We start from the raw sequence: 14,601 nt of genomic DNA, 5'->3' as shown, positions 1-14,601 counted from the left end.
TCAGAAGTTTGCTTAAACCAATCTGTTTATGTACTCGGCAGCACAATCTAGAGCACTTTTGTTTTAATTATTATTAAGTCAATATCACAACTAACATGTAGTACTATAAAATAGTTGCAAGGAAATATGAAGGAATTATTTAATTAAATATTGCTGCAAAACAGAGTGCTGATGTAGTCTTTGCGGCATTACTTTAACTTAAATGTAGTTGACTTCAGTCCTCTGTTTAAGAATGTAGTAATGGTTGATGAAGCCAACTATCTTTGTGGTCATTGCTGGTTCAGTCTCTGGTTCTAAGCAGCTTATCCTGCAATCAGAAAATTCTACCCCAAACATTTATTAAGCCCCTCCTTCATGATCGTTCTGTCAATATTAGCTCTTTTCTCCAGATCTATGCACTGTTGGTACTTGTCATAATTTGCACACAGAAATTGTATTGATGTGGAAGGACTCCTGAGTTAAACTGTTCTTGAGCTTCCAGCCAGGTACAGGTATTGATTATAACTGATGTCTTGTTGATGAACTCTATCTTCATCAGGGATGATGCCTGGGCACGTCTAATCTGGTGGTATTTATACACCCGTAGTCCGTCCCTCTTGATTGGTTAGACCTCATCTAATTAGGTTTCTGCTCTTCCACTTTGTTTACAATCAAATTCCAGTTCTTATTTAGAGCAAGACCTTTGTCTTTATTAAATTTCTTTTCCTCTAGTTTTATCTTAATGGCTTCCTTTACCAGGCGGTCCCAAAAGCCATTGGCACGACACAGTAGTTTTGTGCTGTTGAAGTCGATCCTATGGCCATTGCAAATGCTCTGTTCTGCTACTGCCGATTTCTCCAGGTAACCCTCCTGTGCTCCTTGATGCGAGTTTCCACCATGCGTCCCATCTGGCTGATATATGCTGCTCCGCATTCACAGGGAATTCTGTTAAGGTGGAAGAGCAGAAACCTGATTGGATGAGGACTAATCGGAAGGGACGGACTACAGGGGTATAAATATTGCCGGACTAGATGTGCCCAGGCATTATCTGATGGAGATGGCAGAGTTTGCAACGAAATGTCGGTTATAATCTGAACCCAGCTGTACCTGTACCCAGCTGAAAATCTAAGAAATGTTTATTAGTCATATACACCGGGAAAGCACTAGATCCTTTTTTACCTTACAGGTTCTTGCAATTTCTCTATGGTAATAGTAGCACAAAACTCCTTTTGAGGAAGCAGGTAAATATATCCTTGGGTTGGTCTTTGAGTCCTTTCATAGGTTCCTTATTTTGGAGTCTGTTTCAAAGTTCCGTGATTTCTAATGACATGCTGGGGTTGAAAATTTAGACTTATTGTTAGAGTTGTTGCTCTTTCTGCTTAGTCACCTAGTGTTTTTTCAATTTGTTTGAATCTACTTTTTTTTGTTTTTTGTATTCAATTTCATTTAGTTTCAACTTTTGCGTATCTGGTGTTGCGCATGGCTTTTTGTTTTGGCAAACACAAGTCTTTCTGCATGGGGAAATAAATTGATTCTGTAGCAGGTTCATTTATGAACAATTTTCACTGCTCTAAAATCCCTTTCAGCTCATGAATATGTGTGCCCAGTTTACCTTGAATAATCAGTCTTCCATTATGTGACAGTCAGCTATGCTTAAATCTAAATTCTTGGTAGATATTCTTCATTTCTCCCTTTCAAATGGATTATACTTGTTAGATGAAGCTTAATACATGGCTCAATTAACTAAATCTGGCTCGTTATTATAAATGTAAATATGTTTCTGTCAGTCTTGTGTTTTTTTTAATCTCTGATAGTTATTTTTGTTATTTCAAATTCTTTCCTATAACTAAAAATGAAGTAGGTGTCTTATCTGTTTTTGTCAACTACACAAGCATTTACCAATGATCCCATATTAATTCAACTTTTTTCCACCAGCCTAATCTTGTTACCTTGCTACATTTTTGATGTGCTACTGTGAAAACAAGTTCCACTTTCATATAGTTTTGTACAAGAAGGTGTTTTCAGGCTCCCTTTTGTAAACCTTAACCTATTATAATTTGGATCCTTCAGCTACTGAAATGATGTGCTAACAACTGCCCTTTATAATATTACCTGTTAAATTTGATTAATGATAAAAGTTCATGTCCAGTTAGGCTCTCTACATAAAACCATAAGACATAAGAACAAAATTATGCCGTTCGACTAATCAAATCTGCTCCGCCATTTAGTCATGTTAACCTTTCATCCTGGGATTATTATAAAGCTTCTCTGTACCCTCTCCAATGACAGCCCATTCTTACTTAGATAATTTTCTTCCCTCACCCCTCCCAACCCCATTCTCCTACTTCTCCCTCAAAACTCTGGCACCCTTCCTAATCAAACACCAATCAACTTTTGTTTTAAATTTAACCAGTGATCTGGCTTCCATGCCATCTGTGGCAAGTAATTCCTCAGATACACCACCCTCTAAAGAAATTCCTCCTCCTCTCAATTCTAAAGAAGCATCCTTTTATCCCAAGGTTGTACCCTCTCCCACTACAGGAAACATCCTTTCCACGGTCCACTCTGTCTGGGTCTTTCAATATTGGGTAAGTTTCAATGAGATCACCCTCATCCTTCTAAATTCCAGCAAGTACTGGCTCAGAGCAATCAAGCACTCATCATACATTAACCCTTTCATCCTGGGATCATTATTGCAAAAGCTTCTCTGGACAGTACATCCTTACTTGGATGTGAGGCCAAAATCTGCTCTCAATACTCCAAATATGGTTTGACAATGCCTTATTAAGCCTTGGCATTACATTCTTGCTTTTTTAAAAAAAAATTTAGTCCTCTCAAAATGAATACTAATAAAGTGTTTGCCTTCCTTACCACTGACTCAACCTGCAAGTTAACATTTAGGGAACCCTGAACCAGGACCTTCAAGTCCTTTGCATTTTTGATTTCTGAATTCTTTCTACATTTAGAAAATAGTCTATGCCCTTATTCTTTTTACCGAAGTGCTAGACCATACACTTCACATTGTATAACACTGGCCACTTCTTTGTCCATTTTCCCAACCTATCCAAGTCCTTCTGCAGACTCCCTGCTTTCTTAACACTACCGGTTCCTCCACTTCCCTTTGTGTCATCTGCAAACGTAATTACAGCACATTCAGTTCTGTCTCCAGATCATTAACATGTAACGTTAAAAGTAGGGGACCCATTACTGGCTCCTGCAGAACACTAGTCAGCGCCAGCCAACCTCTAAAGGTCCCTGGTCTTCCCATTCTTTGCAGTCTGTCAGTCAGCCGTGCTAGTACCTTTTCTGTAATACCATGGGCTCTGTCATGTTCAGCAGGCTTATGGATAGCACAAAATCAAAGGTCTTCTGAAAATTCAAGTAATCAGCATTCACTGACTCCCCTTTGTCTATCCTGCTTGTTACTTCCTCAAGAAGGAAGACACTTATGTAATGCAAAAAAAGTTATCCTAACAGTGCCACAGAAGCTCATAATTTTTCCAGATAACGTGAAAGATAAAATACTCCATAAAGATTATCGTGCCTTTGCAACATGATTGATTGCTACTTGTATTTATGCATTTTGCCACTCTACAGTTCTCTTCAGGAACCCAATGGACCACAGTGACTCTTAAGTTCTTCAATCTTTCCTTCACAGTTACCAATTCCTGCATGCTTCCAATTGCATCATCTCTTGTCTTTAAAGCAGCGGTCCCCAACCACCAAGCCGCAAAGCATGTGCTACCGGTCCGCGAGGAAACAATATGAGTCAGCTGCACCTTTCCTCATTCCGTCACGCACTGTTGAACTTGAACATAAGGCTGCCAACAGTCCTGTATTTGCCGGGACATCCCGTATATTGGGCTAAATTGGTTTGTCCCATACGGGACTGCCCTTGTCTCGTATTCCCCCCCGCTAAGGTAGAGCATTCCTCTGAAACCTTTCGTGCCCAAATGGCGTAAAGCGAAGAAGCAATTACCATTAATTTATATGGGAAAAATTTTTGCGTGTTCCCAGACCCAAAAAATAACCTACCAGATCATACCAAATAACATATAAAACCAAAAATAACACTAACATATAGTAAAAGCAGGAATGACTTGATAAATACACAGCCTATATAAAGAAGAATTAATGTATGTACAGTATAGTTGGGAAGATTAAGCCAAAACCGATTTGTGGGGAAAAAAATCGGCACGTACGCGCATGCACACACAGATGCCCGCGCAAGGCTTCATGGTCATGGTAGTCTTCCCTGGGGTAAACATAAGTGTCCCGTATTTGACTGCTACTTTTGTCCCTTATTTGGGAGTGAGAAAGTTGGCAACCCTAACTGTAAAAGACATGTTGAGATGAGTTTAACCCTACTTGAACAACCTCCTCCCCCCCCCACCCCACCCCACCCCCAACTGGTCGGCCGGTCCACAAGAATATTGTCAATATTAAACTGGTCTGCAGTGCAAGGAAGGTTGGGGACCCCTGCTTTAAAGTGACAGTTATCTATCATTAGGGCTACATACTTTGCTGCTAAATTATAATCAGGTTTACTTGCCATTTTGCAGGCATCCATTTCATGACAATTGAACATAATTTGCATCTAAAGATTGCTCATTTGTTCCTTGCACTGGGCAATTTTATAATAAATGCGTATTTTGGCTACACACTTAAGTCTGGTGTTCCTAATGTTTCACTTGTCATGTTAACTACATGTTACTCACTTCACAGGCCTGTATCCTTGTTGCCTTCAGCATTCATTTTTATGCTTATTATCCATGAACATAAGAAATACAAGCAGGAGTAGACTGCTCAGCCACTCAAGCATGCCCTGTCATTCAATATGATTTTCCTCATGCCTCATCTGTTTTGTGCCAGTTCCCCATGGTCCTCACTTCTCTCTTTCCAAAGTGTATTTACATCCGCCATTAAATAGCCCCAATAATCCAGTCCCTCTGATTTAGAAGATTCCAGCAATTCAGTAACCTCAAATTCGAATTGAATTACAGGTGGTGACAAATCAGCATATAGGAGGGAGATTGAAAATCTGGCTGAGAGGTGCCACAACCACTCATTTAATGTCAGCAAAACCAAAGAGCTAATTACTGACTTCAGGAAGAGACTAGATGTTATGAGCCAGTCCTCATTGGAGGATCAGAGATGGAGAGGGTCAGCAACTTGAAATTCCTCTGTTATTGTTTGAGGATCTGTCCTGGGCCCAGCGCATAGTGCAATTAAAAAGAAAGCATGGCGGAGCTTTGCTTAGAAGGTTGTGACAATTTGGCATGTCATCTAAAACTTTGACAAACCTCTGTAGATGTGTGGAGGAGGGTGTATCGACTGTTGTAACACAATGCCTTTGTACAGAAAAGCCTTCTTTTAAAAAAAAGTAAGCCCAAGTCCATCACGGAGAAAGCTTGATATCACTGGGCATGAGAACCGGCTAATGTCAATCTCAGCATTAATAGTTGTGGTTCAAATATACAATACTTATCTGGATTGCTATCTATTCAATAATAAATCTGTGCATAGAGTTTGTAAATGTTCTAATTATTTTATACATCACTTTAAAATATTTTAAATATATCAACTAAAAACATGACTAAGACCATGACAAACTTCTCAAGCTTTATTCATCCAAGGAATACTTAAAACTATGCTTACTTTCCTACTCTTCAAGGATTCCCTGATCAATACAAAGTACACCTCAACATTGATATTTAGGATTCATGAACTATAAATGTTCTTAGTTATATCTGCTTATTTAAATACAATTCAAATTAAAATGCTACAAACCAATTTCTAAAGTGGTCCCACTGATAGATCTCTTCAACAGCTGCCTATTACTGACTTAAGGCAAAAAAAAACATTATATATAGAAAATATGCTTTAAAAGCTCAGATAAATACTGCATGCTCTCCAAAAGATCTTCAAACAAAATAACTTCACATAGCAGGACACACGAGGAAAAATGAAATCATGTAAATTCTGTCAAATTAGCTTGTTTTATACAATATTTAATTAGAGCGGGTAATGCTCAACTGTGGAGATTGATTTATAATAATATCAGGTTATGTTTAAAAAAGCTTCTGTAGTGGGAAAGTATGGCATTAAACCATATACACCCTGAGATGAGTTTTCTAAATAGAAATAATGAAAAACAACAGAGAGAGACACAGACACACCCCCCCCCCCCGTGAAATTGGTGATGGTAGTCCATAGTTTAATTACAGTGCATTCCACTTTATTGGGACACATCGGGACTAGTACATTTTGGCCCAATACAGCAGCTGCCCAAATTAGGCAAATCTCATGGAAATAGATAAAATGTGTAAAGAAGACAAACTACCATTTAACTGAGTATGAATTTGTATATTTAAGTGAATACAGAACTGATTTGAACAATGCCAATACCTCTACCATTAAACTGTATTAATTCCTAAGTTATCCATGGAGGAATTCATCTGCTGTCCTTTTGACTACAAATGACAAAATCAGTACAGACACGTGCAGATAATTGACTGTTTTCATACAATGTTTTAGAGGATTGCATCCTCCAAATCTTCATTTGCATTGTAACATTCAAAATGATTGTCGATACCTTCAAGTTCATCAAAGGTTTTAACTTGGAGTGAAATAGTTTTAGTTTCATTTTCACTCCCGGCTGTTTCTAGCATCTCTAAGCCTGAATGCTTAAAACTGCAGTGAGCAAAACAATTTGAAATTGTCTTGCTGCTTATTTCTCACCAACTATCAGTGACAAAAATCACCGCTTTTTGAACACGCACACAACTGACGCTAGCTGATTGCTTTAAGCACGGTGTAGTGTCTTACCAGCCACACAAGTGCACGTAACTGATGCTAGTTAGGTACTGTTTGGCAACAGTGTCCTGCCCCAGTTAAGCAGAATATTGTCCCAAATAAATGAAGGGAATCCCAGCTATTTTCTGGATTAGTTTTTTAAAGGGGTGCAACAAATAAGCAGCTGCCCTGATTATCCAATGGCCCAATTAACTAACCAAAATTTACTGTAAATGATTTGAAAGTATGATCTTAATAGCAAAACACATTGAGTACTAATTGTTTACAATGGATTAGGAGAAAAAAATCATCAATGTCACTATTATAATACAGCCTAATGTTCATATTTCTTGCAGTAAGGAGAAGGTTATTTTATCCACCTTGTATATGCTCATTGACAATCATTTTTCTTAGTTTTTGTATCCATTGTTTCCTTTGCTGTCATATTTTTTAAAAATTTGCTGCTTATTCCAATTTGTAGATGAAAATGAAGAAGAGAGTGAAGAGCCTCCTAAACCAGTTGTAAATGAAATCAAGGAAGAAGATGCAATTTTTTCAAAGAAGTACGTAATGTTATTTGAAGTAAAGTTTGTAATAATTGATTTTGTGAATGATGTATATTTGATTTCCAAGGTAAAAGTAGCATGTCTAAATTTCGATTGTCTTTTGGACCTTAAGTACTTTTAACTTGATTCAGATTCTACAGTGGGAAACCATTTTAAATGTGTTTGCATTTGTCCTGCATGCAAGTATTTATTTAGGACCTTTAATCAGTTTAACTTTAAGTTTAACTTGCTAATCCTGGAAATAAATTTCCTTTTCCATAGAGCTCTGTAGAAAATGGTGTATGCAAGACTTTGTTCCCAGACTTATACTAAGTATTTAATCTGGACAGTTCAATGGTTAGCCTCTATCTGCCCATGTTCTATTAGCTTATAACTTGCATTGTTATAGTGAAAGAACAGCATGTGCTGAAGTCTAAAGTTTTTGCAAAGGCATGTTTCCCTTTTGCACTCAATATTCTATACCTTGTTGATGCAAAGATTAGGATTCTTGTTACAATACAAATAAAGATCACTTGACCCATCTGATCCATGCATTTCTCAGCAGAGCAATTCCATTTTCCATTTTATTACTTCCAGCCTTGCCACTTTCTCAGATTGGCCATCAACTGTTTGACTGTCCTGCCACTGGGTATTAGGGATAATTAATAGTGAACAATTAATCTGCTGACATATTTCTAGAACAGGAAGAAGAATTTGGAGACTTGTAAGTTATGTGGAGTGAACGGATAGTGTAATCTTGTTTTCCTTGTTGCAAAAGAAGCTGAGCAATGACTTGATAGAAGTATATGAGATTATAAAAAATAGAGTAGATGGTCAAAATCTCTTTCCACGTGGCAGAGGTATCTAAATAAGAGGGTAAAGGGCTAAGATGAGAGGTAGAACATTGAGGGGGGTAGGTTTTACATAGAAAATGGTTGACACTGGGATGCAGATACAATTACATTTAAGAGGCATTTTAAACACCTGTCTGAACAGTGGTGACATAGGGATATGGATGTAATGAGGACAAATGGGATTAGTGCAGATAGAAAAAATATTTGAAATGGATTTGATGGTACTGTAAAAGGCCCATTTCTGTTCTGTATAAAACTAACAAATATTTAATTATTATCTACATATTGACAATTCTTTTTACTTTGGCATTTCAGGTGAATTTTTACTTTCAATTTATTTTGGAAAACTATTTCAGTCTTGCCTCTTTGTAATATTTTCTTCTGCCCCCCCCCCGAAAAGAAACATCCATTTAAGTGTTTTTTTTACAATCATATGACATCCTAAACTTTTAGGAACTAAAAGTTCACTTTTGAATATATTATTAATTGATGAAACTAATTTCTTTACATCCAGACCCAGCTCCTGAGCACTGGAGTATACTGAGTTGACTTAATAAGCTGTTAGACTGCTGCCAACAGTTCAACTGGAGCATCCATCAATACCTTCTTACGGAAACCTGTGATGTTGTAATTAAGACTGATCATACACTCAATGCAGATGCTCTGAAGCAGATTTTTGAATGTCACTTATTTTATATGGGAAAAGGTTCATGGTTGTCAATATGGAATTTCAGTCTTAAATTGTCAAGCGCAGGACAAGTGTCTCTTATCGGGGTGTGCTTAATGTTATTAAGCTTAAGTATTAAATTTTGCTTTTCCAGATGTAAAATGTTCTACAAGAAGGATGGAGATTTTAAAGATAAAGGAATTGGTACAATCCATTTAAAACCTGTGGCAGATCAAAAATTTCAGTTGTTGATACGAGCAGATACTAATCTAGGTGAGTTAATTAGCATCTATAATTCACCTAAATCATGTAGCAAAAATAATTTATACGGAATCTAGCAGGCAGATCCAGCAATGCTAGAGGTTTACATCTTAAATGTGATAATCAAATCCTGGGTTTAGCCATCCTAACTTGACTGGTGACTGCATTGAATACCTCATCTTCTGATTTATCAAAGGTTTTCAAGTAAAATAAGGCAGTGGCCAATAGAATAATGGAATATTATGCACATATTTGGATAAGTGCACTTCCAACAACACCATCAGCGATGATTTGTGATTTGTACTGTTAAAACTTTACTGCCTTCATTTGAGATGTACTATCTGCAAAATGAACTGCCACAACTCTCCAGACCTTTAACAGCATCACCCAGACTTTTGATCCGTACCACTTTAAAAGCCATGTTGGCAACCATCCCAATCTGTAGATGTGTCACAGATCTTCAGTTGCTGGGTTAAAATTGTGGAGTTCCCTTCCCTGACAGTTTTGTGTCAGTGTCTTTAACCATAGTAGTTTCAAGTGTCAATTGCACTACCATCCCAAGAAACATTAGCAATGACATGGATGATTTGAGGAAATGCTCACAATTTCTGTTTTTCCCCAACACCTTCCACTTGTAAATTATATTGGAAGAAAAACCTGCTGTAAAACCAGCCAATTACTTTTTAGCAATACAGTGCCCTTTAGGTACTGTTCATCCTCTAGCATGAATTCATTGTATTTCATAGAGTTGCTGGGTTTTAACACTTCTATTCTCTGAAACCTCCACATTTGAATTTTCTTTCCAAAACTGCTTTTTCATTAAAAATTGTTTTTATATATGCAGGTCATTGCTTTATGGGACAATTCAGTGTTCTTAGCATATTATTACATTTATTTACTTACTTGTGGTCCACATGGTTTTAATTATTCTTTCACCCATTAAGTTTTGAGAGGATTTTCCAAAGGGCCTAATGCCATGAGGACTGTGCTCTGACAGTCCACATGAAAGCTTAGGGTAGCTACACGAAGCTTCAGTTTGTCGCTCAGATTGGACAGATCCAGACTGCAGTATTCAGTTTTGGATTGCTCCTTGCACTGGAAGACCAGCAAGTTTCAGGCAGACCCAAGTGCATCTTTTGCTGAATCACCGATAGGAAAGTTTGCCTCAGTATGTGTCCCTGAGAACACCCGATGAGTATTGTGCAACTGATCAGAAAAAAGCCATAGCTTCCCTTCCCATATCGTCTTGGCAAACACACATTCCAGAAGAAGGTGTGTCTCATCCACACCAGGCCGTCCTGAGGGAGCATAGAGTGAATCTGAACTTTTAGCTGTGCATGATGATTTTACAGGGAGAACCCAGTACCAACTAAGAAAAACCTTACTTTTGTCTGATTTCAAAAAATTACCTCGGTACAATACTTAAAAGCCTTTGAGACGAGGGAGGGACGAAATCTAAACAATTGAATATGATTTCAATATATTTCATTAGTATAGTTACATATTACTAAGTGGATTGATTTTTGGAAAAGCCATTCAGGGGTCTTTAGGCTGAATGGCTTGCTTTGATGTGTTAATCTATAATTAATATATGTATAGATTTATTAACTGAAAATTGACAACATCTTATTCAGCATAAGAACACAACTATTTGAGGGAATAAAACAAGAACCCATGTTCCATTTACAAATCTAATGCTTTGTTTTGGCTGGAAGATTTTATTGAGTTTGAGTTTGTAAGTTGCTGTTTAAATTAGAAGTACTTTTACAAGTACAAATGCTGGAAAACGTTTCCATTAGTTAATAAGTCATTGAAGCAAGGCTTTGAATAAAACTTAATGGAAGTAGAATGTGTGATTTATGTTTAAGAGTAGACTTGAATATAAAATTTAATTATACATGAGAATATGTTTATGGGAAATTGCTAGATTTTTAAGGCTTTCAACTTTTTTTCTCAACCAGGAAATATTTTACTGAATATTCTGCTTCATCCATCATTACCTTGTACAAGAACAGGAAAAAACAACATCCTTCTCGTCTGTGTTCCTAATCCTCCCATTGATGAGAAAAATCCAGATGCTGCTATGCCAATTTTGATCCGTGTGAAAACTACTCAGGATGCGGATGAGCTTCACAAAATTATTACCGAGAAACAGGCTGCACATCAAGTATAATTATTGGTGCTCTGATACTGTAAACAAGTTTTGCCAAGTTGCTGCTAGGGTCTTCAATTCTCACCTTTTAAAATAAAATGTTACTGGTTCAGGAAATTATAATTGTTTGGCAGATTGCACTTAAGTGCTTTCACTATGAAAGGAACATCCCCATGTACTGGAGTTATTTTCTGTGTACACTAGTGGCCTGACCTGATTTTCAGCAGCATTGATAGATCATTTAGACCACGAGTTTGATAAATAGGGCCAGTATATTTAATAACCTGGCAACCAATGTCATGGAAAAACCTGTGTGCTAACCTAGGGAATTAGAATTTTTTCTTGCTTACATTCAGACTTCCAGTTCCACTTTTTTCTGGTTTCTAGTGCAGATTATAATCAAGTAATAGGAATAATGTTGAAACACCTCTAATCAAACCGTTGTAGCAGTTGATATTTGCCTCTGCTCCATTTCCAAAAAGGCCGTTGAGTATCCCTGTTCACCAGTTTGGGAATAAAGCATGCAAGGTTCACACCTTTTATTAGAATAAGATAAAATATTGAGCCCAAGAGAGCTTGGAAGCTGCACTGAGCAGGGAAGGAGTAAAAATAAAATCCATCTTAACTAAGTCAAATAGCACATGGAGGATGGAAATGATTTTGTGAATACAATGAAGTAAGTTTAAGAAAAAACCAGTGATTGGAATTGGTGAATAAATAAATGTTGAATTCTTGCCATTTTCCTGAACTCCCTTATAGCTGTCCATTTTAACTATTGGTGAGCTACATTGCTTTCACTTCGTATCATAATGTATCAAAAAAAAACTGTTGATTGTTGATCTTGATTCTTAATTTATGTAACATTTGATTAAGTTTAATTTGTTGGAAGATGAGAATTTTTAGACCATATAAAATGCATTTCAGACTGGTGTCGTGGTAAATTTGGCCAAAGATATGGTTTAATGCCATACTTTCCCACTATAGAAGCTTTCTTAAACATAACCTGATATTATAAATCAATCCACAGTTGAGCATTACCTGCTCTAATTAAATATTGTATAAAACAAGCTAATTTGACAGAATTTACATGATTTCATTTTTCCTCGTGTGTCCTGCTATGTGAAGTTATTTTGTTTGAAGATCTTTTGGAGAGCATGCAGTATTTATTTGAGCTTTTAAAGCATATTTTCTATATATAATGGGGTTTTTGCCTTAAGTCAGTAATAGGCAGCTGTTGAAGAGATCTATCAGTGGGACCACTTTAGAAATTGGTTTGTAGCATTTTAATTTGAATTGTATTTAAATAAGCAGATATAACTAAGAACATTTATAGTTCATGAATCCTAAATATCAATGTTGATTGAGGTGTACTTTGTATTGATCAGGGAATCCTTGAAGAGTTGGAAAGTAAGCATAGTTTTAAGTATTCCTTGGATGAATAAAGCTTGAGAAGTTTGTCATGGTCTTAGTAATGTTTTTAGTTGATGTATTTAAAATATTTTAAAGTGATGTATAAAATAATTAGAACGTTTACAAACTCTATGCACAGATTTATTATTGAATAGACAACAATCCAGATAAGTATTGCATATTTGAACCACAATTATTAATGCTGAGGTTGATATTAGCCAGTTCTCATGCCCAGTGATATCAAGCAACATACAATGTTCATGTGTCATGTGACATCATTTTGGTCATTTGGCATCAATTTTGTATTCCATGATCTATAGGGGCGGTGCCAAAAATGCACAAGAATGAAATCAGAAATGAGTTGGATGTACTTACTATAAAAATGTCATAAGTTGGTGATTTTCTCTAGGGAAATAAAAGAAAGGAGATCAATTGTGATCTTTATGTAATGAGTTATCACTTATTCCTAGGAAATATTACCAAGTGATGAATCTGCAACTAGAGGTTGGGAAGTAGGCAGGAGGTGGAAAGTTCTGTGCAGAGGACCAATTGAGTAGCATAGTTAAATATAAGCAGAAGCTGGATAAGCACAAGAGGGACAAAAGAATAGATTGACAGTTATCTGAGAGGGGGTGAGGAACTTGTGAAATAAACACCAGCGTAGAGATGTCTGTATCGGCAATCTATTGATGACATTATTAAATTGATCTAAAATGCGGCTTTTGTTATAACTAATTTTGGTAAATACTGTTTGCTGAAGTTTTGCCATACAAGTATTTTAAAAGTAATTTTAAAATGCAGTTTACCAATGAAAGTGTTAAATTTTTGAGTTATAGTGGCTTGGGAAAGACTATAACTTTTATTTTTGTAATTCAGTTGCTGAATCCCAGAGATTCCTAACTTGATTTCTTTTCAATGTTGGTATTTCCTACATCTTACCAACTTGCAGGAATTTAAAAAAATACTGCTATGCTCTTCTGTGTCTAGTTATTCAGTTTACCAGTTTGTTACAGGCAGTATCATTGCATGTGATCTGATTTAATAAAATGGCTCTCATAAGAGGAAATGTACAGCACCTTGAAACCTTCCACGTGAAGGACCTTGCCAACTTTACCTGCTGACTATCTTTTTAAAAGCTGGAAGTAAAATTGCTTGTAACCTGTGATGTGCATCTTCTGAATTTATTTCTGAATTGCCAAACCTACTTGTGAAAACAGAATGAAAGTAAATTATCTTTCAGCATAAACAATTTTGAACCAAATTGAGAATTTGTATGTTCTATTGGAAAAGATTTATTTTGACACTGGAATTTTTTAAACAACTTTCCATTTTAAGGTTCAGCAGAATGTTACTGTTTGCATGTATGTGGCCTTGAAACTGGTCACTTATTTATAGATGTTGCTAGAGTAATTGATAAAGCAAAATGACTTGAAAACATTTGCATCTTAAGCCAATCAGGTATCCAATGGAATAGAAACTAATTCAAAAATTCAATAATGTGATTGCTAGAAATCTGAAATTAAAACAGGAAAAAAGTCAGAAATATGCAATGGGTGATATGGGGTCTGTGGAGAAAAAAATTTGTTAACATGTTGATGACCTTGTAACAGTTCTGGGAAAAATTAAGATATTAACAGGTTTTGAGATGTATACCTCGTGCAGGAGATACACCTCGTGAGCCAAGACTGCTCATGAGACAGTTCTATCTGGGCCACCTCTGAACAAGTTCCCAGTGCAGTCATAGTTATAGATTAAAGGTGCTTTTGCTTTTTAAATTAAGCCTCACCATGTCTGTGTTAGCTGTGGAACTTTTGGCCAGCAGGAAGAAGAAATGCCCATCTCATCAAGATTTTAAACCTGATTCTTTGAACCTAGTTCTCTCAGTCAGATGGTCTTTCGTTAATATGAGTTATGGATGATCTAGCATATTTCGCAATT

The 14,601-nt window shown here is 36.5% G+C and overlaps 1 protein-coding gene across 2 annotated transcripts in view; it reads left to right on the top strand.

The window, feature by feature from the left end:
* The window catches only part of nup50 (nucleoporin 50), a 61,293-nt gene extending 47,467 nt beyond the window's left edge, over nucleotides 1-13,826 (top strand). For both annotated transcript variants that reach the window (XM_072267828.1, XM_072267827.1), the window contains 3 exons: nucleotides 7,256-7,337; nucleotides 8,995-9,113; nucleotides 11,063-13,826. In XM_072267828.1, the coding sequence (XP_072123929.1) occupies nucleotides 7,256-7,337; nucleotides 8,995-9,113; nucleotides 11,063-11,274 (413 nt within the window). In that variant the 3' untranslated portion in view covers nucleotides 11,275-13,826. The remainder of the gene's footprint in view (nucleotides 1-7,255; nucleotides 7,338-8,994; nucleotides 9,114-11,062) is intronic.
* Nucleotides 13,827-14,601: the final 775 nt, after the last annotated feature.

This window comes from Mobula birostris, chromosome 9 (assembly GCF_030028105.1).
Source record: "Mobula birostris isolate sMobBir1 chromosome 9, sMobBir1.hap1, whole genome shotgun sequence".
Classification (NCBI taxonomy): domain Eukaryota; kingdom Metazoa; phylum Chordata; class Chondrichthyes; order Myliobatiformes; family Myliobatidae; genus Mobula; species Mobula birostris.
Note: the sequence above shows the minus strand (reverse complement) of the source record. Positions and strands in the feature narration are given on the sequence as shown.